This window comes from Sphaeramia orbicularis, chromosome 8 (genome assembly GCF_902148855.1).
Source record: "Sphaeramia orbicularis chromosome 8, fSphaOr1.1, whole genome shotgun sequence".
Taxonomy (NCBI): Eukaryota; Metazoa; Chordata; class Actinopteri; order Kurtiformes; family Apogonidae; genus Sphaeramia; species Sphaeramia orbicularis.
Window position 1 is genome coordinate 34,806,029 of NC_043964.1, and position 22,017 is coordinate 34,828,045.

Here is a 22,017-nt window from a genome sequence, read left to right on the forward strand (position 1 = left end):
TATATATTGTAGCATGGGTGTAAGTTCAGCAAGAATTTATCTCATTGCATTTAGTTGATTCGGAAAATACTTTGTATTCGGTAGTGCAATAGGATGTATAACAAATGAAATCAGTAATAGCTGAACAGTAAACTCATTGTTGGGTCTATGGCTCTGACTCATGGTGCAGCTCTACAAAAATACAAAAACAAACACAAAAAGGCCAATAAACATTACTATACACACATTAAGTCACAATTAACACTAACACCACAACCCAGCTGAACCCCTGCACATAAAAATAACACATTTTCAACAACATGCCCAATACCCACAATGCAATGCATAGATTAAAAGGTGTGGTCATGACTAAACCTCAGGGATTTAAATCCATTCAACTTAAACTTTTTCATACTTTCGACTAGGTCTACAAATTAGTGGAAGACACTTAATATTTTTAAGTAAATGTAATAAAACTTAAATCATTTAAGTACATTGTAATTAAAGCATTTTAGTAAATACAAAGTCTGGGCTTACAGTGAGAGAGTAACAAACCCCAAAACTTTGGACCTGGTACTGAAACCTTCCTCACAGGTCCATCAGTTTCAGACATTTTGCATGTACAGTAAGTTGTTTTTTTTAATCACATAAATCAACTCTCCTCACTCTCATCTTTTGACACTGTAGTGTGGAGGACTATCATTATCATAAAAAGGCATTCTCAGTTGTAGTGTGCTCTTGTCATATAGGTTCAGTTTTTGTGAATGAATCATTTTATATGGGGGAAAAAGAAACATATGCACCATAGCTCAGCTTCAAGCCTCTTCTGTAAAATCTACCTGCTCATAATCATTCTCAAAGCAAGATTCAGGAGTGCTGTGAATCATTTTAAAATGCTGAATGGTGTTAGAACTAAACCAATAACTCTACCACAAATACAATGATTTATTGGGAATAGTATCCAGCCTTGAGGCCTTTGGGTCACGCCCTGTCAGTGTCATTTGTGAGACCATCTTATTGAACTCAGCTGACTGTAGATTCTTATCTTGTATGTGGTGTGACTACATTGAAAAGTCAGTGGAATGAAAGCTCTTAAGTCCAAATCATAAAGAAAGTGGGACAGGAAATAGATTTGTCCTCACTGCAACAAACAATGTAATGAATGCATTTAAAGCTATTTGGTTTCCTTCCTTCCCCAAACAGCTGTTCTGTCCCATTTTTTGACTTATTTTTGATATTATGGGTTAATTTTTGCACATTTATTAACATCTGCTTTTTTGTTGTCTTTGACTTATTGTATTGCGTAATTTCTTCTTTCAACAGTTGACACATCTCAAATATTTCACACCTGCTGCACAACGCATCTGCTGGGAATATTATGGAGTACAAAACCACATGATCTGACAAACCACACATTCAGCTGTTTTCATTCTGTGTGTGCATGATGTTTCATTGTTTTTTTTTCTTGTTTTTTTTTCATTTCATAGAGAAACTAGAAGCACACGGAGAGCGCAGACCTCCGCCAAGGCTGATCAGTGGCCCCCCCCTGTGGGCCCCCCCACGCCTGTCTGTCTGTCTGTTTGTCTGTCTGTTAGTGTGCAACATAACTCAAAAAGCTATGGACAGATTTTGATGAAATTTTCTGGTCTGTGCCCCCCCCGTGGGCCCCCCCACCCCCGATCACCACCAAAATTTAATCATTTCTTCCTTATCCCATTTCCAACAAACCCTGAAAATTTCATCAAAATCTGTCCATAACTTTTTGAGTTATGTTGCACACTAACGGACAGACAAACAGACAGACAAACAAACAAACCCTGGCAAAACAAAAACATGACCTCCTTGGTGGAGGTAAAGAGTTTTAAATCTGCTGCCCTCTGCAGGATCTTGTACAAATATATTTTTTGAGGTTTTTGTGAAGCCTTTATGTTGACACAGACAACAGTGTGTGCAGCAGCACAGTAATACACTGCAGAGTCCTCTGGTTTCAGGTTGGACAGCCTTAAATACACCATTTTGTTGCTATTATCTCTGGTGATTTCAATTCGTCCCTGCACACTGGCTGCATAGATTGTTTTACTTGCATCGTAGTAAATAAGCCCGAGCCATTCCATTGCTTTTCCTTCAGACTGTTTAATCCAGTGCATCCCACGCTGATCGAAACTGAATCCAGCTCCCCTGCAAGACAGGCTGACCGTTTCCTGAGGCCTTTTTAACACTGAGGTGGGAATGGACTCCAGACTCTGACCATTCAAACCTGCAAAACAATCAGACATGAGAGAAAAAAGAATGAGTGTAAAAGATGGTTATCTATGGCAGAACCCTAACTGTATAAATGTATAGGCACTTGTCTTTCAGAAATGCAGCACAAAGGCACTCACAGGGCAGGCAGAGCACTGTCAGCAGAACACACAGTATGGCCATCATCTTGAGACTGGAGATGTGAGCTCACCCGCTTCACCCTAAAAAGACTGACATACAGTAGAAAGCACACTGGATTTGCATTGGGATTTTAAAAGGGAGGCGTTAATGCATTTGACTCATTCAGTTACAGTCAGACTATAGGTCACTGGTGTTTGTTGAAGGAACAGGGTGAATTCTGAAGTATACAGGACTGTCCTCTCAATACAGATTGACACAAATACTGCAAATACAATAGGGAGATGCTTCACAAACTGTCCTCCTTCAAAATCAACTTGAAGAGCCTTATAAGGTAAAGAAATGGGATGTTCTTCAGTGGAAAGATCCCAAAACAAGTAACAATTGAACTTTTAGTAAAGGTTTTAACATCACAAATTTTTGGTGACCCCAGACATTCAAAACGGAGACTTTTTTTTTTTTTTGCTACAATTAATTTGTTTTAGATCATGTAATAGTTTGCTATACTGTGTTGCAAATAAACGTTAATTTTGGACAACATTTACGCTATATAATGTATATAATGTTCCCAGAGTCAGAACCAGACATGGAGAAGCTGCGTTCAGCTTCTATGCTCCACATGTCTGGAACAAACTTCCAGAAAACCTCAGATCAGCTGAAACACTCAGTTTATTTAAATCCAGGTTAAAGACCCACCTGTTCTCAGCTGCATTTTTATTCTTTTAAGTTTTTATCTGTTTCATCTTTTTATCTGTTTTATCTGTATATCTGTTTTATCAATTTATCTGATTTTGTTTTGTTTATTTGCTTGTTTCTCTCATGCCTATACTTTTTACTGCTTCTGCTGTAATGCTTTCAATGTTTTTTGTAAAGCACTTTGAATTGTCTTGTACATGAAATGTGCTATAGAAATAAACCTGCCTATAATGCACCTTTTTAGTGTCTGCTTCACAGTTTCTCTTGGAAATGTCTTAGCGGGGCCAGGGGGGGCAAAGAAATCTTTCCATTCTCTGTTCAGTCCAGTTTTCTGACTGCGACTGTGTCCAGGCAGGTTGAAGCATGGTGACGCACGCGATCATGCATTTTATTTTAACTTGATTTTTAACAGGAAAAGTGTTTGGTGTTTTAATTATAATGAAATATACAGTGAATCATTAAAAAAAAGCGTTTTATTTGTAATTTTTTATTTTTTTTTAATCAATTACTAGAAATTTCGCAACCCCACGTGGGGTCGCGACCCCAAGGTTGACAATCACTGTATTAATCAATTTATTTTCTGCCTTTGAAAATGGAGACACTATGTATAAAGTGGTTGTAATTCCTAAACACTTAATGCAATATTTTTGTTAAAGCCCTTGAATTAAAGCTGAAAATTTACACCTCAATCACATCCTGATTGTTTCATTTTATATCCACTGTGGAGGTAAAATGACACAACTTGTATCATGGTCCAACTGCATACTGTATATATTACGAAACAGAAGCTACACAACTAGTCTTTTTCTTGTTCCATGATATTATTAAACCTCAAAAAAACATAAATTGTGATCTATGTTCTCCTCCTTTTTGACAGTGGTCAGCTCATGCCACTGTTCAAACATTATTCCTACTTCATGTGCTTTTAAGAAACTGTTCCAAAATGTAAGCGGTTCATTCTTGTTTCATATCCTTTACTTCCATCAAGTTTCATGACACTCAGTGCTATAGATTTAGCATAATCCTGCTGACAGACAGAGACAGGTGGACAGGCAGATGTGCAGACAAAAAGGAGGGATCACACATCCTCCTTGGCGGATGTAATAAAAATATGCTCTTTCCCAGTACTCTCTTGCTAAAACACTTTGTGCTTTTATTTCGTACAAATAAATACACTTAAAACACTTGTAAATATTGTATCCCTGATGGGTATTATGATGTCAAATGTTCAAGTTTTTTTAACCACGAGACAAAATAACCACGTGACGACAATATTACATTAAATCTGATTAAATCTGGTTAAGTAACAGAGTATTTTATCGCCTGACATCTGACTGTGTCCCTGTTTAGTATAATCATCATCTTGTCTTGTATGTGACACAGTTTCTTTAAATAGACAAAGCCTATTTAGAGCTGCACTCTACATTACACTTTTTTTTTTTTGGCTGTTGACATTAGAATTTATGAAAGTTTACATAGAGTCACATATGGTCAGACAGTGTAGAGAACAGCACCCATGCTGTTATGTAAAAAGATCTGAAAATGACTCCATGATATCATTTGACATCCCGTTCATATGAGATAATGCAGATCCTCTGCTTAAACACTCATCAAATTCTCTGATGTTATATGTTATCAAAATGGTCGTGCACGTATTTATTTTCATGGGTCACAGAACTTTGCATGCATGGTAGCAAACAATTCAGCTTCAAATGTGATTAATGGATTTATATGCAAAACCTTTCGTGTGCTGATGCAAATGTGATTATGCAATAGGCTGATGACGTATATTATCATATACATGCAGTAAATATTAATTGGTATCTGGATAACCTACATGCTGCATTTAATCAGTTTGGCATAATACTGAATTTCCATCAGAAACAGTGCTCTTACTTTTACTGTGCAAAAACATATCAATAACGATGTAGTGAATGATTCACAACACTTAAGATTAATAACAGACATTGCTTAATGTCTATGTCTTATGAATTCTCTTTTGTTTGTTTGTGTGTTTATTTGTCTTTGTTACCCCTGTCACATATTTTGTCATGCACTAAATAAAACTGGAAAAAAAAAAAAGATTTATAACAGACTTTTTTTCTACCATTTTTCCCAAATGTGCAATCCTTTTTTTTTTTCTTTTTTTTTTGGGAAAAATTACTCTTTACAGCTATTGCTTTGCACAGACACGACTACAAGTAAGGAGGGTGCTGTCAGACTGGAACCAGATGTTTTATAGGGATTTTCAAACAAATATGCAGTGAATTAAAAAAAAAAAAAAATTAATAATAAAAATCAGATTGTATATAGTTAGTTTTACCAGATTTTAGTAGTATGTTTAATAATATTATTGTTTTCTGAAAACCCAATGAAAAACACCATTAATATTGAATGATGTATGTGAAATTGTGTATATGCACAGCATTAAGCCTGTGTTGTGTGTTTGCCAGTATTATCTTTCTTTTCTCGACCAAAGCTGCAGAGATAATCCATACGAGACCTCATCCCTCCTCTCTGGCACACACAGATCACTGCTGATCACGCTGAAAAAGGAGACCAAATGATAGGCCTATAGCAACATTAAAAAACAAGAAAAGTAAAGGAATTTCTGAGTACACGTATCCCAGGACCTCAGCTGTCATCATGAGTATTAAACAAGCCTGCATCTTCCTCAGAGGAGGACAAAGAAGACAAGTAAGTCAGATTTATAGAGTTTTACATTTTGGTTATACTATAGTTTTTCAGAATTAACATGGAAATCAAGATCATACTCTGCACTATTTTTTGTTGCATGTGTTGTTACCGGAAAGTGAATCTATAGTACATCCAGGATACATCTCATCTGATTTTTTTATTTTTTTTTTTAATATGGCTTTAAACGCTGACTTAACAGATAAACAGACTCAGAGTGAATCCCTGTATCAATCCTCGTGTCAAACTTATTTACAGATGTTAGAAACATAGAAAGCAAAGCAAATAATGCACGCATAGAGATGCCTCCATGGATTTATCACTCGCCTGAACACAGAGAAATAACCCTGTTGGAATTTGTATAACCTAGCGAAAGTTTAGGATCCGTTCTTTAGTCTTCAGCATCTTTTCTTGTGATGGGATATATTTCATACAATTGTGTCAATCTAGGTCATTGTCTTGAGTGTTGAAAAAGTAATTATTATCATTTTACTGTATGAGACATAAGGAACATAACTTGTGTTTCATTTTTGCTTTGCAGACAAGAGCGCTCACAAATGATGAAATAGACGGTAATAATTTCTCCTTGTTTTTATATATATTCATCAAATTGGAGATTCTTTCACTTTTTACTAAAATTTTAGACACTTTTTTCAGTTTTTTCCTTGTTGTGCTCTCCAGAGTTACGTGAGGCTTTTGTAGAGTTTGACAAAGACAAGGATGGATTCATTACCTGTAAAGATTTGGGGAATCTGATGAGGACGATGGGCTACATGCCGACTGAGATGGAGCTGATAGAACTGAGCCAAAACATCAACATGAACTGTAAGTAGTCTACAAGCTATTTTAAGATAAAAGAAAGACACAACAGCACAGCATTAATGGTATTTTATTATTGACAGGTATGATAAATTGAAATAATCACTATTATTGTTCAACTACAAGCTCTTCATAGAACATTTTAAAACTCTCTGCAAATTAATTATGCAGGATTATTACATTTTTCTACAGTTTTTTCAACTAAAACATAAGCTTTTTAAAGTTGTGTTGAAGATGAAGGTGTTTTTACTTCTGAAATACGAAACTACACCAGGTTCATCATTTATTTTCATGACGAACCACAAAATACTGATTTACTGTAAAAACAATGGTCTCAGGAAATATGCTGTTCAGACTCCGTGTTTCCTTCATTTGCATATTTCTATTTTGAAATTAGTTTGCAAAGTTTCAGTCTGTGGTTAGTTCAGTGCATGCATGTCTGTTGTGGTTATATGTTAAATTTGAGTTTAACCCTTAAAGACCTAAAATGCCACCAGGGACCAAAAGTATCAACTGATGTAAAATGTTTAAAAACTCTGGAGCCATTAATCCTATCAATATATTAAAATAATGCAGGTGAAATGTGATTTTTTGCTTTTCACTGGCATCAGATATGATCCATTTGGACGTTCAGAGGTACCATAGTGAACATGAAAAACACCAACATCTTCTGCAACATTAATTCACCAATAAAACCTACGTAGTCTGACAAAGGCCAGTGGTTTTAGATACTTGTTTTTATGTTCATTTAATGTTATATTTTGCTGAAAAAAATCACTTTTTCTTCAGTTTTCTCTGTTTTGACATAATATCCTTTGTATTTACACTGAACATCTACATTAATAATACTTGATAAAAGAAACATTTATAAATCACTTAAGTAAAAGTTACATGGACGTAACAATTAATTTGGAAATTGGCACAAAATACTTCTAGGTCTTTAAAGGTTAAATACTTTTTATATATGATATCTGTATATTTAAGTTGCATGTTAAACTGACAGAATATTATGTAATTCTACTGATATTTTGTATGAAAGGAGGATGTGGAGAATGCAACCCATAACTACATCTCTGGCTGCAAATTCAATCCCAAAGACTCATTTTTCTGTGATTAATAATGATGTTATAACACTCAAACCTTACTGAATATGTGTCTTATGGCTGCAGTATGCTTTAAAATGATATTAAGTGTTATGTGTGTTTTTGCAGTGGGGGGACGGGTGGACTTTGAGGATTTTGTAGAACTAATGACCCCCAAGCTTCTCGCTGAAACTGCAGGGATGATTGGCTTAAAGGAACTAAAAGATGCTTTTAAAGAGGTGAGCTCAGTGTGCTGTGTCTCTCTGGTCTTTGGCACCACATGGTGGACACCACATGAACATACTGAAACACCCGAAATCTGGCAAAATGTGAAGTGTATTCCTCGTGTGAGTCTCTTAATGCGTTGTTTTCTTGTTTATTCTTCTCCCCTCTTCAGTTTGATATTGATGGCGATGGTTCTATTACATCTGAAGAGCTGAGACATGCCATGGTTAAGTTATTAGGTGAGCATGCCAGTAAACATGAAATCGATGCTGTGGTTCGAGAAGCCGACAACAACGGAGATGGAACAGTTGACTTTGAAGGTAAGATGCAAACACACACAGTAAAAGAAATATTGTCTTGTCCATAGCTTTAGAGTAATAATAAAGGTTTTCATTATCTGACACAGGAGATGATGTTACATTGATATCGTTGATTAAGATAAAAAGGTATTTTAAAATCGTGTTTAAGAAGTTCATTCAACAATATCAGCTTATTCTGATAAAACAGTCAGGCTAATCATTGATGATTTCCAACACGATAAGATAAGATAAGATAAGATAAGATAAGATAAGATAAGATAAGATAAGATAAGATACGATAAGACATTCATTTTTCCCACCGTGAGGACATTTCAGTTAGCAGCAGCAAAAATACAGCAAGCAAGTGCAGATAAAAAGACAGGTAGAAAAAAACACAAATAAGTAGAAAAATGAAAATATAAGAGAAAAATAAGAAACTTGGTATTTATATAAATATTTATATAAATAAAGTATTTGAATTCAAAATCAACTGTGCTTACCAGTGTTTACGTGAACTGAGCCATACATACAAATTCCTATTTCCAGAAAAGTTGGAACTAAAGTACAAGAAAAAGCATTTCACTGACAAAGATAATTGTTTTATTTGTAAACAGAAACAAATCTAGGATTTGCACACACAGTTAGACTGGGTGTCCTCAATTTTTCAACCGACAGAGCACATCTCACACAGCTTCAGGCATAGTCACAGTGATCAGCTTTTATTACCCCCTTGTCTCTCACTGAACCTAAAATAGATATATATAAAAACAGTTAGTAAAGGAGACATGTTTACCACTGCGTTTCTTCACCTCTTCTTCTTTATTACACTTTTTAATTGTTTGAAAACTGATGACTTATTGTTGCTTGAGTAGAATGTTTGTCCATTCATGCTGTTCATATCATTTACAACAGTACTGCTTTAAATGTTCTATTCATGATGTTCATACATTTTTAATAAGAGAAAAATGTGGACTCTAGACACAACAGTAAAAGACATACACTCTGTGACTATGAAGCCATGCTTTTGTAACTCCTGCAGAACGAGGCTTGGCTTTGTCCTACTGAAATAACCACAGACTTCAGGGAAAATATAATGACTTAAAGGCAGCATATGTCTCTGTAAAATAAAGTCTGTCTTCATGTCAGTGGTACCTTAACATGTATGCAGGTGGACACTGATGCAGCCCAAGACCATCACAGATACTGCTTCACTGATGAACAGTCTTTCAAGTCGACATCTGTTGATCTTAAAAATTGCTGTAACATGGTCTCATCTGACAACAGCACATGTCTATACTGACTTTCAGTCCATCTGTGATGAGTTCAGGGCCAGAAGAAATGACAAGACTGTGTTTCTGCACAGATCTAATATAGTGCTTCCTTGTATAATCCAGTTTCAGGTTTCATTTCTATATGTTATGGACTGTGTAAAGTAACAACGTCCATTTTCATGAGCCAGCGTCACCTGAGGGCTTAAAGGAATTATCTATAATACCAAAGACAATTTTTTTTCTCTTTTTGAAGTGTTTGTTGAGCCAGACGCTGTTCTTGCAGACATGTGTAAGCCTTGGGTAGATGTTCCCTTTATGTCCACTCAGGATCCTCCCACTTGTTACCAATGAACCTTGGACTGACCTGTGGAATCTGACAGAACACTGTTACTTGAACATTCTGTGAACTTTTTTGTCCTATTTTGCTTTGTCCCATTTTTTTCTGTTGTTAGTATTAGGCTCTACATTTGTTTCTATTTTTCAAAGTTAAATTGGTCATTGACAAAAAAAAAAAGAATATACTCTGTGGATTGCATTGTTGTCAGTTATGTAAAGGTTCAAACATTTTAACAAATTACAGATTGTCATTTTTAGTGCATTTTAGAAATGGCCTCCACTTTCCTGGAAATGGGGTTTTGTAATGTTACTAGTTTCATATGAGCTTTTACTGACAAATCACAATCTCTGCTTTGAGATAAATGCTTATTTAACCTGACTGTTGCTCACTCAATCCAAATGTAAACATGTCCAAGAATGCAGCTAATCAATACTTTGTCCATTCTCTTCACAGAGTTTGTGAAAATGATGTCACAAAAATGAGGACAACAGAACATACGGATGCAAACAGAGAGGATGCATTTTTTTCAATATGACTTTATATGAATCATTTCCTTTTTACCTTTCATTGTATTGATATTTGACTCATTTACATTCATGCAAAGCTGTATGTTTTTTTAAAGTGTCTAGACAGCTTGAGACAATGATAGCATCAATTTTTGGAATGTTTTGATGATTATCATGAAGCCCTGAATTGCCCAGATGTGTCCCGCTGAGCAAAGACTGTGCACCTAATTGTCAGCTGGTGAAAAACACTTGTGTCACTGTTGTTTCTGTAACACAAACTAAATCTACATTGTGGGAATATTGTGAAAATGTGATGCTTCTAACAATGTGCATCCTGTTGATAATCAGTCAATTTTATGAGGGTGTATTGTGTGTGGATGGCGGTATCAGCCCTTCTTTGTGAGCTGCATTACCGCACTACATTTATAAACGTGTGTGTGTGCATAAAAGGACATTATCATCATATAACGGTCGATACTGTTGAGAGCTGACCTACTGAAAGCAACGGCTGACTTTGCCGGAGGCCCTGCAGTGCAACTGTAGCCTTGATCCCGGAAAAGAATAAATAAATAACTTTTGTCTGTAGTGACACCCGGAGCACAAAATGTCAACAGGACTGTTTGTCCTCTGCTGCCATTTCATCACCTTTCATGCGTCTGTCTCTTCAAGGTGTAAAGGGTGCTCACCATCTGCTTTATCTTTCACTGGTGTGGTCAAAAATATCATGTCTTGGTGTCAAACATTTGGTAAGAGTGATATTTTAAACAGCAATCAGATCACATGTCCTGTTTATCTAAATTTGCCTTTAAAATACCTTGCATATTCATCAAGGCGCTGGTATTTCTCATGGGATGGGAGATAGCAGCAGATCGGACAGATGCACTTTCCACTAAATCTAATCCGTATTGTACTGGTGCATACGTTTGTAAAGATGAATCCTTGTGAATATATCACGCAATATTTAAGGTATGACTGATATTATTTGAGAAAAGCAGATTGCCAAAAACAAATAAATAACAACAGCTTTATTTCCCCACCACTTTGTTCATTTTGCTTCATTTGCTTAAAATAATCCCTCCAAGGCTGACTAATGCCATTGCATAACAAAAGAACATGTAAACTGCTAAATGTGACAATTGCTATTTTTTTCCGCGCAAATGACTGTTCTTGTTATAATCTTTGACAGCCATATAGCCTAATGTTAGGATTACAAACAGATGAGGAAATGCTGTATGGTATCAGAAAAAAAGAAAAAAGAATATACATGCCTCTAAGTGTTGTGTTAATTTAAAGAATGAAAAGCATTAATGTAACACAGATACTTAACCTTAATTTCTGGTGATGAAGTGGACAGATGTGTTTATTCTGAGACTATATTTTGAGTTGTTTATTTGCTGATGAAGCTCAAATCATGTTGCTCCTTCCTATTAAATCATGCACATGCACAGCTCATAGACTATATGTCCAGCACTGAATGGATCATACATCAGTGAGAAACCACACATACAACTGCATATAAACAATCTCAGGAATAATCTGTTTCGCTGGGGTGGATTAGTTCGGTCTCTGTAATCCTCTTCATGGGACCCTCAGCGGAACAGATGGCAGATAAGACAAAAATCACCACACTAATTCCCATGTACTTCTCATCTAAAAAGTTACCCAAAAAGAGCTATGATAAGCCAACAAAAGAGAATAAAATGAATGAAACCTTAAAAGAAAATTAGGTTATGATAAAGTTACTTCTACATACAGTATATATATTAGAATGCATCAGTAAAAGTGTACTTATGTTTCCCATTCCCTGTTACACTTCTGACTCTTATATCTGTCATGTTTTGATCTTTTTACTTGGCTGTTTATGTTTTAAGTAATTTTAATTCTATTTATAACATTAAATTATGCACAAAACAGTACTTTTTAAAGTGTATTTATTTAGATTTGGATCCCAAGAGAAACAGAGTTTGAAAAAAAAACTGTTGTATCTGCGTTTTGCCACATTTCAGTCTCCATCAAACCTTTTTTTTACATAACATTAAATAAAAAATACAGAGAAAAATAGATATAGAAACATATAAGCATACATATATGGTCATAAGAAGGAAAAATACAGGATGCAAAAGTCTTAAAGCTGTAAAATAAAAATACATTGAAAACTCCATTTGTACTTTCATGTTTTCACAGTTTTTTGGTTTAATCGTAATCATTTTTCCAATGAAGACTCTCATGTAGACTCTGTTGGTCTTTTCTCTCTGAAGGCATATGTGCTCATGCATTAGCAAACACATTTCGTGACAGATAGGTTTTGCATGCAAATAGCATTCACTGTAGTATATGATGTCAGGATACTAAGATTTACAATAAGTAACACCAATCTGCCCCTCTAAGATTAGATTTCATTGTGCTCTCAAGTGACATCAGCTTGTTTGTAACCAAGTTATGTAACATCGGTCATTATTAAATGCTCATGTGGCACTTCCTGGTGTAGACCATAAATCAAACACCACTTCAAAGTGTGGCTGATGGCTTGTGTAATACTTAGAGCAGATCTACACAGTGATGTTTTGACTGGAATGAGTTGCATGAACCACAACAAGCAAGGCTAAAGTAAGGCGCCCCTGCCTGCTGTATGTTAGGAGTATAGGAGCAAATTCAGAGGTCAGGACTGAACATGAAGTCCAGAGCTTGTCTCTCTGCTGCAGCCACGTTTGGATGCCAGAGGTCCACACTCAGTATGACTCGGGGTCCAGCATCTGGAAGCCCTTCAGAAATACATGCACACAGCTGTAGGTCAAAGTGCAACTGACATGTACAACTGAAAGTTAGAGACAAGTCATTTTGTGGGATAAAGATTTGACTGTGTCACAGGTAAGATCTTATCATATCACTAAGATTGAAAGTATAAATGGATCATTTTTATAATTTGGTAACATTTTGGCCCCATAAACATTATATAACTTTCATGCCTTGATCTTTATATCAGAGTGGCCACATGTTGGCCAAGCAATGATTCAAGCAATCATTATATTAATTATTAAACAGGAAAAAGAAAAACATCTGGATTTTATTACATTCTATTAGAACCTTTCTACTGTGAAGTCAATAATCAAACAAAAAAAAAAAAATGTAGCTAAGCTTTGCGTCTTCAACATTTAGCAGGTGAACCTGAAAATTTTATAATAGTGTCAGACATGTCTTTTTTAATGCCTGAAATCTACTAAAACCATGGATCTTTATGAATGTGATGCAAAATTATAATCTTTTTTGCAAAGCCAGAATTGTAAGGACCCTCTAAAACAATTAACTTATGTTTTTGAGTTCATATTCTTTTATTTTTTGTTTTATTTTATGTTTAACCTCTCATTACAGATTCACCTCCTGCCCTGGTGTGTTTTTGTATGTTTTCTCCTTCCCCTGTGTCAGGAATTCCAGTCTTTTTCCCAGTGTCCTTGTGACTTTTTGTGTTTGACTATTGCCATCCCTTGTTGACTTCACCTCTTCCTTTGTCTTTGCTAGTTTTTGGTACCAAACATTTTTGAGTAAACAAACTCTGTAAGAGTAGTGCTTTTGAATCCCTGCCTCTTTGGCAGCTATAAAGTACATACTAGTAACACAGTTAACAATCCAAATTATAAAAAAAAAAAAAAAAAAAAAAAAAAAAAAAAACACTGTGTACATACCATTCAACTTAAATTAAATGTATGATAACAGACATTTTAGCCTTCTCCCATTTTTAATGAATAAAGGAAAAAAGAAACTGATCTGTGTCTGTATATAAAAAAAAACAACAATTTTGTCATAGATAGTTATGTCATTGTTCTTGTAGAAGTTGATGCATGACATGCACTGAGGCCATGATAAAATTTAGCGCCTTTTGCAATGAAATTCTGTACAGAATTTTTTTTTTTTTTTTTTATCTATTATCACTCATTATATAATGAAGAAAGTAAGTGCAATAAGTGAATCATAAAGACAGAAAAGTCACTGTATAACACAATGCAAAAAAAGTAGAAAACACTTGTCCAGGAGGATGTCCTGGATCACTTTATTGCTCTTGGACGGGATCCAAAAACCCTTACTTGTCTTTTAAGAAATTAAAATATTCCTATGATCATAATAAAGTCAATGTGATAACTCTGATGTTTCTGTCACTAAGCTTCCAAAACGATGTTTGACCATTTGTGGATTTTAATTATTGTCTTGTATTTTTAATCATAATCTCCATGTGTTCTATTATGAAGACTATGTATGCTGATGAACTGGTGGCTTTGTTTTGAGTTACTGACCTTTGTGGGAGACGGTGTAGAGGAATGAATCATCAACCAGAAGGCAGTGTCCTTCCGACCAGCACTGTGGTTCCCCTCCCACCACCAGCTCACACTGAGGCGGAGTCTGCAGACCTACAAAAGTGATGCCTGGTTTAAAAGTTCAGTCTCAAAGTATTTACTTTTCTCTGCAGTTAAGAAGGGCACGCACCCCAGCCCTGTCTGTGTTTAAAACAGAGGATTATAGCCAGGCGGATCATGGTACAAAATAGGCTAAGTAGAAATGATCCTCCAATCTAACCCACAAAATACTGGATTGTACACAAAAGTATTTCAGACCTTTATCCTATTCTGTTTTTTTTTCTTTCATTCATTAATAAAAGTCTTAACTCTCAGGCTTTCAGATGAATGCAGGTTCATTTTACTCACCCAAATGACAACGGAGCCGGGTATTGGTGGGTCCATATGAGCTCCCTAATGTAGCCCCAGGCCCCAGAAGCCAAAATCCAGCAGATCCCAGTGAGTTGCTGCTTATAAATGTACGTAGAGACAGAAGAGTCCTGTAGGTGCAGGGACAAGAGCGACAGTTTCCAGCCACACAGACACCTGCACTATACAAGGGAAACACTGCTTGGCCCTGAAAGAAGCAAAAACGTGGAGTTATGCTCCAGATAAGAATGAAAGAGAAACACAAACATCATGACTTAACCAGGATGAATCTACTGAACTAATGGCAGTTTTTAATGACGTAAACATAATCAACTCTATTGCTTCGATTATTTCATTAGATTATTTTACTCCAGATATGAACACACAGTTCATTTTATTTTTATCTATTATTTTACTTTTGGTTTTTCAGTTGAGTTGCAGTATCTTTACAAGTGCAAGTACAGTTTTTGGTTTGTTTTATTATGACAAATTGCTAGTTTTATTTATTTATTTGCTAATTCAAGTTCAAGTTAGCTGCAGTTCTGTTTCATTTCAGGTTGTGTTGTATTGTTTGTTGCTTCCATGTTTTTAACACCTGACATTTTTATTATATCAGTTAATTAAATACTTTGTTCATCTCTAGTTTTAATTTTATTCCACAATCCTGCTTGTGAAATTATTACCCCACCCCCTGTTTGTTTGTTTGTTTGTTAACACTCTAGCAGCAAAACTATTGGTTGAATTCATACCAAATTGCTTTTACATATTGCTAGTGACCCAGAATATATCTGATTACATTTTAGGAACATTAGGTCAAAGTTAAATTTTTTTATGAATTTTTAAAATCCATTTTTTTCCCCATTTACTTATAATGGGCAAAATTTCAAATGTCTGTAGCAGCAAAACTATTGGTTGAATTCATACCAAACTGACTTTATAGATTACCAGTGATCCAGAATGGATCTCATTACATTTTGGGAACAGTAGGTCAAAGTTCAAATTTTTTTATGAATTTTTAAAATATTCCCATTTACTTATAATCGGCGAAATATGTGCGAGGGGTGGGGTTTGTTGTGCCTGGCACAACTTGTTTGCTGTTATTTTACCTAAGAAAGTGTCTTCATAATAATCATAATGTACATTTTGAAATTTTGCATTGGAAAATCCCAAGGGAAACAGCAAAATTAAAGTTGAAATTGAATGATAAATATTCAGAAGTGTAAAAATGTCTTCTATATCTGACTGTATTATTCGTGTCTCATTCATGACCAAATACTATACAGTTATTTTAGATGGAATCCTCTACTTCTTCTCCTCAGTATAGATTATTGTGTAACAAAGCCTATAGCGCCACCTGCTGACATAGTTTATTCACCCCAAACCAGTTTAAGGGAATAAAAGTATTTTGCAGTATCATTTTTCCACCTCACTTCAAATTTACTTGACATGTCATGGAAACACAGCAACTTCAGGATTCCAAGCAGCCACAGTAGCAAGAAGCACTTTTTTTTTATTTTATTAATATTATTTGTTTTTAAATATTATTAAGTTCAATGCACTAAACATTCATGGTGTAATTCTTTTCCAGGTCAGAACAGGAAAGGGTACAAAGGGCATAGAAGAGATTTAAAAAACTAATTCATAACACAAATAAAGTTAGAGGCTAGGGCTTTTTTTGTAAGTCATATTTTCTAATCATATTGAAAAGTTTGCAGGCATTTTTCTTTTTTAAGAGACTCGGGGCTTTTACAAAATGAAGAAACTCAATGTGAAAAATATAAAATCTGGGTTTTGTTTTTAAATATTTGTATTTGTGTGTAAAGTTTTCACTCTGCTTGGTATAACTGGGGCTGCAAAGAGGAAAGCCATAAAGAACACCATGGAGGCTGCAGAAACAGCCACCAGATGGCTATGGATCAGGAGGAACGGTCAGTGGGTCAGTGCTGCTGGGACACAAGCCAGGGCCAGATCAACCCTGGCTGGGTCACATGAGGGAGGGCGTCTAATGTTGAAAGACCCGAAACGCCCAATGATCTCAGGCACATCACTGAGGATGTGTCCCAGAACATCCTAGGATGTATCTTTCAACGTGTATATGGAATTTTGCAAGAATTAAAAGCAAGAAGCAATTAACTGTTTCCTTTTTGTTGCCGGTACAGCCATACTGCAGCTGTGTGGAATCCCAAAAAAACCAGAGTGACTGTTTCATTTAGGTTTCGTTGTTATGTAAACAAATGGATTGTTTGTGGTGGAGTACACATTGAAGTTCTTCACTGTGAGGGGAGTGATTCAGGTGCATAATCATGGAAAGGCTAATGGATACGTGATACTTAGGCTATCACTCAGGTTTTATAGATTTGATAAAAATTTGGTGATGAATGTTATTCTGCCTCCTAAGCAGTAGATTTAAGTTGAGTAGGGGTGGGGCCTCCCTTGGCCAGTTGGAGGTGTTGCATGGAAAAGGTGTGGCTACAGCAGGAAACAGGAAGTACTTCACCTGTTCACTAAGCCTGATGTGTGAGCAACATGATGTCCCACCATCTATTGTAACCTGTTGATTTGCCTCATTGTAATCATTGCCTGTAAGTAATCATTCATGTCATTTGAGGTGAAATGTTTTTTTACTGATGGGATGTATTTTTGTTGTATTTGGTTAATGTCAATTTCAGAGCTTTCCATGCTCATGTCATGCTAAGTGTGTCATAGGCTCATTTGATTTGGTCGAAAAATGTAACAATATCGAACAGTTATTCTACATTTGACATGTTTTGTAAAGGACAGAGTTAAGTTTTTCTATGCTGAAATGCTTATGTGTAATCATAGTTATTTTTTATATTAAAACTGTATATATTCCTCTTTAGTTTTACTCCTTATCTGGGTCAACACCAGAGTCTTCATCAAACAAGAAGCTAGGAGACTATATCCTGATGTCTGTGTTGTCCACTGAGGGAGATTGGCTGGCTGTATACTTTTGGTTAAGCAACACCATTAGGACGACAGCACAAATGTCATATGCAGCTTTAATCTTAGCCTTTCTTTATGTCAACATTTACTTCAGTATAACTGATGAAACAGCCTATGCCTACCTGGTGGTATTGTGCCAGATTCTAACTACACTAAAGCTTTTTATACAAAGGGTCAATTTGTTTCTTGCAACTCTTTTTCCTCGTATAAGCTCTGAAAGTTTTTATTCTGTACCTTTGGACCCAGACAGGTCCATCCCAGCTTTGAGTCAATGCCTCTCTGATAAACAGCCTGGAATTCAGCCAATATTACAGGGTAGTTGGCTTCCAAGACCTCAATGTCATGTCGATGAGCGTCACGTGGGAAGAAAGGAACACTTGGAACATCTGGCAGGAAGAAGAGATGAGGCTTCTGTATAGCAGAGTGATCATTGAGTCGTACCTAACACAAGAACAATGAAAAATCAATGATTAATTCTTAACAGCGCTTCCTTCCTCCACTGTTTGCCCTTGAAATTTTGAGATGTTAGCAAGTGGACTTTAATACATGATAATGTTGCTATGACTTGTCTGAAAACACAACAAAATCCAATGTTATTAACCCATAAAGACCCAAACCTTCACTGGTGACCAAAAACCTCTACTGATCTGAACTGTTTAATTCCTGTTGATCCACTAATCCTATCAATCCATGTAAATAATTGGTGTAAAATACAGTTTGTCATGTTTTCATGGTCATCAGATATGACCCATTTGGTTGTTCAGAGGCTCCATCGTGAACATGGCAACACTGTCATCTTCTACACCATTAATTCACCCATATAATCCATGGAGTTTGATCAATGACACTGGATGGAGACTCTTGTTTTATGTTCAGTTATTGGTATCTTTGCTAAAAAAGTCACTTTTTCTTGAGTTTTCTCTGTTTTGGATATAACAGTAACTTTAATCTGAGCTTTTATGAACATCTACATGATCAGTAAATTAAACATAGGAAAATACCTGATTTAGACTGAAAAAAGCATAAAATACTATGGGATAATATTATAATAAATGGTGATAAAACACTTAACCCTTTGTCAGGCAAGTGACCATTTTTGTTAATTTCTACATACATTACAAGACAGTGACAGCAATAGTTCCAGTGAGTCAACAATCTCAGGTCCAATGTGGTCTGCTGGGATTAGGGTTAGGGTTAAATTAGGTACTAACCCTAATGTTAGCAATGATGCTCAAAGGGATAATGTTGATGTTGACAGGTGTCTGGATCAGCACATATGATGGTCTAATGTTCTAATATACTAATATATGTATATATGTATACATATAATATATAATATATGTATAATATATATAATCAGTTCCCAGAGTCAGAACTAGACACAGAGAAGCTGCGTTCAGCTTCTATGCTCCACATGTCTGGAACAAACTTCCAGAAAACCTCAGACCGGCTGAAACACTCAGTTTATTTAAATCCAGGTTAAAGACTCACCTGTTCTCAGCTGCATTTGAATAGAGTTCATTTCATCAGTTCAGATCTGCAATGTTCCTTTTAAGCTAAAAGTTTTTATCTGTTTTATCTTCTTGTCTGTTTTATCTGTTTATCTGTTTTATCTATTTATCTGATTTTTGTTTGTTTGTTTGTTTTTCTCATGCCTTCTTCTGTAATGCTTTTAATGTTTTATGTAAAACACTTTGAATTGTCTTGTACATGAATGTGCTATATAAAAAACCTGCCTTGCCTTGCCTATACATGTTCCTGTCACCTTACTTTTTTTTTTTTTGTTTTGTTTTGTTTTTTGTATTTTGAAATATACTGTATACTTCCTGGATTTAAAAAAAATTGCCACTTATGGGTAAGGAACCAAATATGGTAACTTCATTAACCTTGATTATCTACATAATATGTATATATTTTTTAATTTCACCAAAGTCATACATTCTCATTATGTCCTCAAATAACACACTAAGGCTGATATTTAGAATTTTATAATATTTCTGTGAATACCCTATAAAGGGTTATGAAAAGTTACATATAGAGAAAAAAATATTTTGGAAGTGCCACAAAAGTAGCACTGAGTCTTTATGGGTTAAAATCTCAGATATGCAAAAATCATGATTGAATGCAAGCCCCAGTCAGTTTCTACCTGCTCACGGAGGCCCTTGTGAATGCGACCCATGCCCACCCAACTGTAGCGTTTGGCATACTCTTGCAGCGCTGCGTACAGTTTCTTGGCTTCTGCAGATGCCTGGGTTGGAAACAAGGCATGACTCAGCACCGAGGTGAGGTAGCCCTGTCCCTGCTCCTCATCCTCCTCTGTTTCCATGGAAATAAAGGGAGTAATTTGATCACTCCTTGACAGCTTGGATCGCGCACTGCACTTCGTTCCAGCACAGCTACCGCCACGGGACATCATGGACCGCCTCGAGCCTGACTTGAGCTTTCCAGCATGTGTGTGTCCTGGGATGGGCAGGTCAGAACCCATACGGTAACAGTGCCACAGAAACAGGAGCGCCACAGTCCACAGAAGGCCGCTCAGTGAATGGACACCCAACTCAGCATATGGAGGCAAGGGCAGGGTGGTCATTGTCCAGTGCATCCTTGAAGACTGTGAGACACTTAGATACTGAAAAAGAAACACATTGAGAGATTATATTGAGGTAGAAAGTGTGCAATATTGAGAACATAATCTAGTTTAGTTTTAAATCATAAAACAAAAACTGACTTTTCTCTTGCTTGTGTTTGTTGCCTAGTCAAGAAGTACAGCCTAAAGAGGATGATGGACTGTCTTAGTTTCAATAGCTTATTACTCTTTCCTACTTTTTCTTTAATTTAATCCTCCTCAGGGTCAAAGGAGGCAGAAGCATATCCCAGCATGTGCTTGGAATAATAATTAAATAGTGACCCTTTGGTTTAGTGCCTCTGACACTTTCTTCATGTTGTCTAAGCCCTGACTGAAATTTTTTTTACATCAAATAATACTGACAATATAATGTCAAGACTCTTCATCTCCACTGTCCAATTTCAGCAGATATTTGGTGACTATATTAGCTAATATAGAGAGAGTGGCATATTTATCGGTTCTTTTTGTTTTTTTCTTACACTCATTCTTGTTTTTATGTCTTTCTATTTGTTTTCAGATGTTTATATCATTGCTACTCCCTACTACTAACAGTGTAGCGCATGAATGTGTTTTGAGAGAAATTATGATGTTATGACAGAAGAAAAATGACATCCCCTAACAAATATTAACATTTCACGAATATTGAACAGTGCTGTTGTCTATAGGTCAACAAGCGCCAGATTAGAACAAATGGCGCTTGTGGGTTGTGTGTAAATCTGATTTAAGATCTGTGGTTTCATGAATGCCAAAGAGGAGCAGCTTTGAGCGTTTGGTTGGAATCGTAAATATACCAAACCTCATCAGATATATTATGGGTGTGTATGTTTAACAGACAGAGAACAAGACAAACAGACAGTTGTTTTTTTGTTTTTGCAAATATCCATAGGCATGATTGTGCGCAAGTCTGCATGCGCGCGTGCGTCCACGTGTGCGCGCGTGCGGATATGTTTTAGGTGGGAGGGCTCTTCTCTAATAGGCTTATTCCAGCAGATTCGTTTCGCACTTGCATCAATTACATGCTAAGTGATGATACTGATGATACTGCCCGTCGGCAACACCCATAGGCTATAGCAGGTCCACGCACCGCCAAAATATGAGTGGTTTGTCTCAGACTCGCTTCATGTTTCTTTTTTTTTTTTTGCACCAGCCCCCACAGCTCCACGGGCTCATGTTTAATGCCCGCATTCCGAGTTAGCGCAAACACCAAGCATGTACGGAAAACCACTGCATACACAGGTTCGCCATGCAAACCGAGTGGCACATGCAGGACTTTAAATGAGCAAACATACTGTACCCAAGGCGTGCTGCATTTCACGTCTTTGTTTTTTTTCTTTTGGTTTTTACCTTGATAAACAGTGGAGCCGGACGCACTTCAGCACCGTGCTGGTGGACAGCTCCTACAGCGCCCACTCACTAACAGTGGAGATGTGCCGCTCACAGGGTGCAGTT

At 36.2% G+C, this 22,017-nt stretch overlaps 2 protein-coding genes and 1 gene segment (V, D, J or C); 1 reads left to right on the forward strand and 2 right to left on the reverse strand.

Moving 5' to 3' along the window:
- Positions 1–1,321: 1,321 nt before the first annotated feature.
- On the reverse strand, positions 1,322–2,443 carry LOC115424839 (immunoglobulin heavy variable 3-33-like). The segment is given in 3 exon segments: positions 1,322–1,327; positions 1,818–2,236; positions 2,361–2,443. Coding segments are annotated over 3 exon segments (471 nt in total).
- Positions 2,444–5,545: 3,102 nt separating this feature from the next.
- cabp5b (calcium binding protein 5b) lies at positions 5,546–11,323 on the forward strand. The gene is made up of 6 exons (XM_030141075.1): positions 5,546–5,751; positions 6,290–6,320; positions 6,430–6,573; positions 7,779–7,888; positions 8,047–8,194; positions 10,235–11,323. Exons 1-6 carry the CDS (start codon positions 5,701–5,703, stop codon positions 10,261–10,263), a joined length of 513 nt encoding a protein of 170 aa, XP_029996935.1. The 5' UTR covers positions 5,546–5,700; the 3' UTR covers positions 10,264–11,323.
- On the reverse strand, positions 10,867–21,972 carry asphd1 (aspartate beta-hydroxylase domain containing 1). Its single transcript, XM_030141069.1, has 6 exons — positions 21,913–21,972; positions 20,092–20,571; positions 18,180–18,386; positions 14,982–15,189; positions 14,574–14,687; positions 10,867–13,049 (listed from the first exon to the last, which is right to left on the reverse strand). Exons 2-6 carry the CDS (start codon positions 20,542–20,544, stop codon positions 12,940–12,942), a joined length of 1,092 nt encoding a protein of 363 aa, XP_029996929.1. The 5' UTR covers positions 20,545–20,571; positions 21,913–21,972; the 3' UTR covers positions 10,867–12,939.
- Positions 21,973–22,017: the final 45 nt, after the last annotated feature.

Excerpts from the sequence above, each read along its gene's own strand:
- cabp5b (XM_030141075.1), top strand. The coding sequence starts at position 5,701 with ATGAGTATTAAACAAGCCTGCATCTTCCTCAGAGGAGGACAAAGAAGA. Across the intron at positions 6,321-6,429 it reads CACAAATGATGAAATAGACG|AGTTACGTGAGGCTTTTGTA; the intron begins GTAATAATTTCT and ends TGTGCTCTCCAG. Across the intron at positions 6,574-7,778 it reads CCAAAACATCAACATGAACT|TGGGGGGACGGGTGGACTTT; the intron begins GTAAGTAGTCTA and ends GTGTTTTTGCAG.
- asphd1 (XM_030141069.1), bottom strand. The coding sequence starts at position 20,544 with ATGCACTGGACAATGACCACCCTGCCCTTGCCTCCATATGCTGAGTTG. Across the intron at positions 14,688-14,981 it reads CCGGCTCCGTTGTCATTTGG|GTCTGCAGACTCCGCCTCAG; the intron begins GTGAGTAAAATG and ends TCACTTTTGTAG. Across the intron at positions 13,050-14,573 it reads CTACACCGTCTCCCACAAAG|GGCTTCCAGATGCTGGACCC; the intron begins GTCAGTAACTCA and ends GTATTTCTGAAG.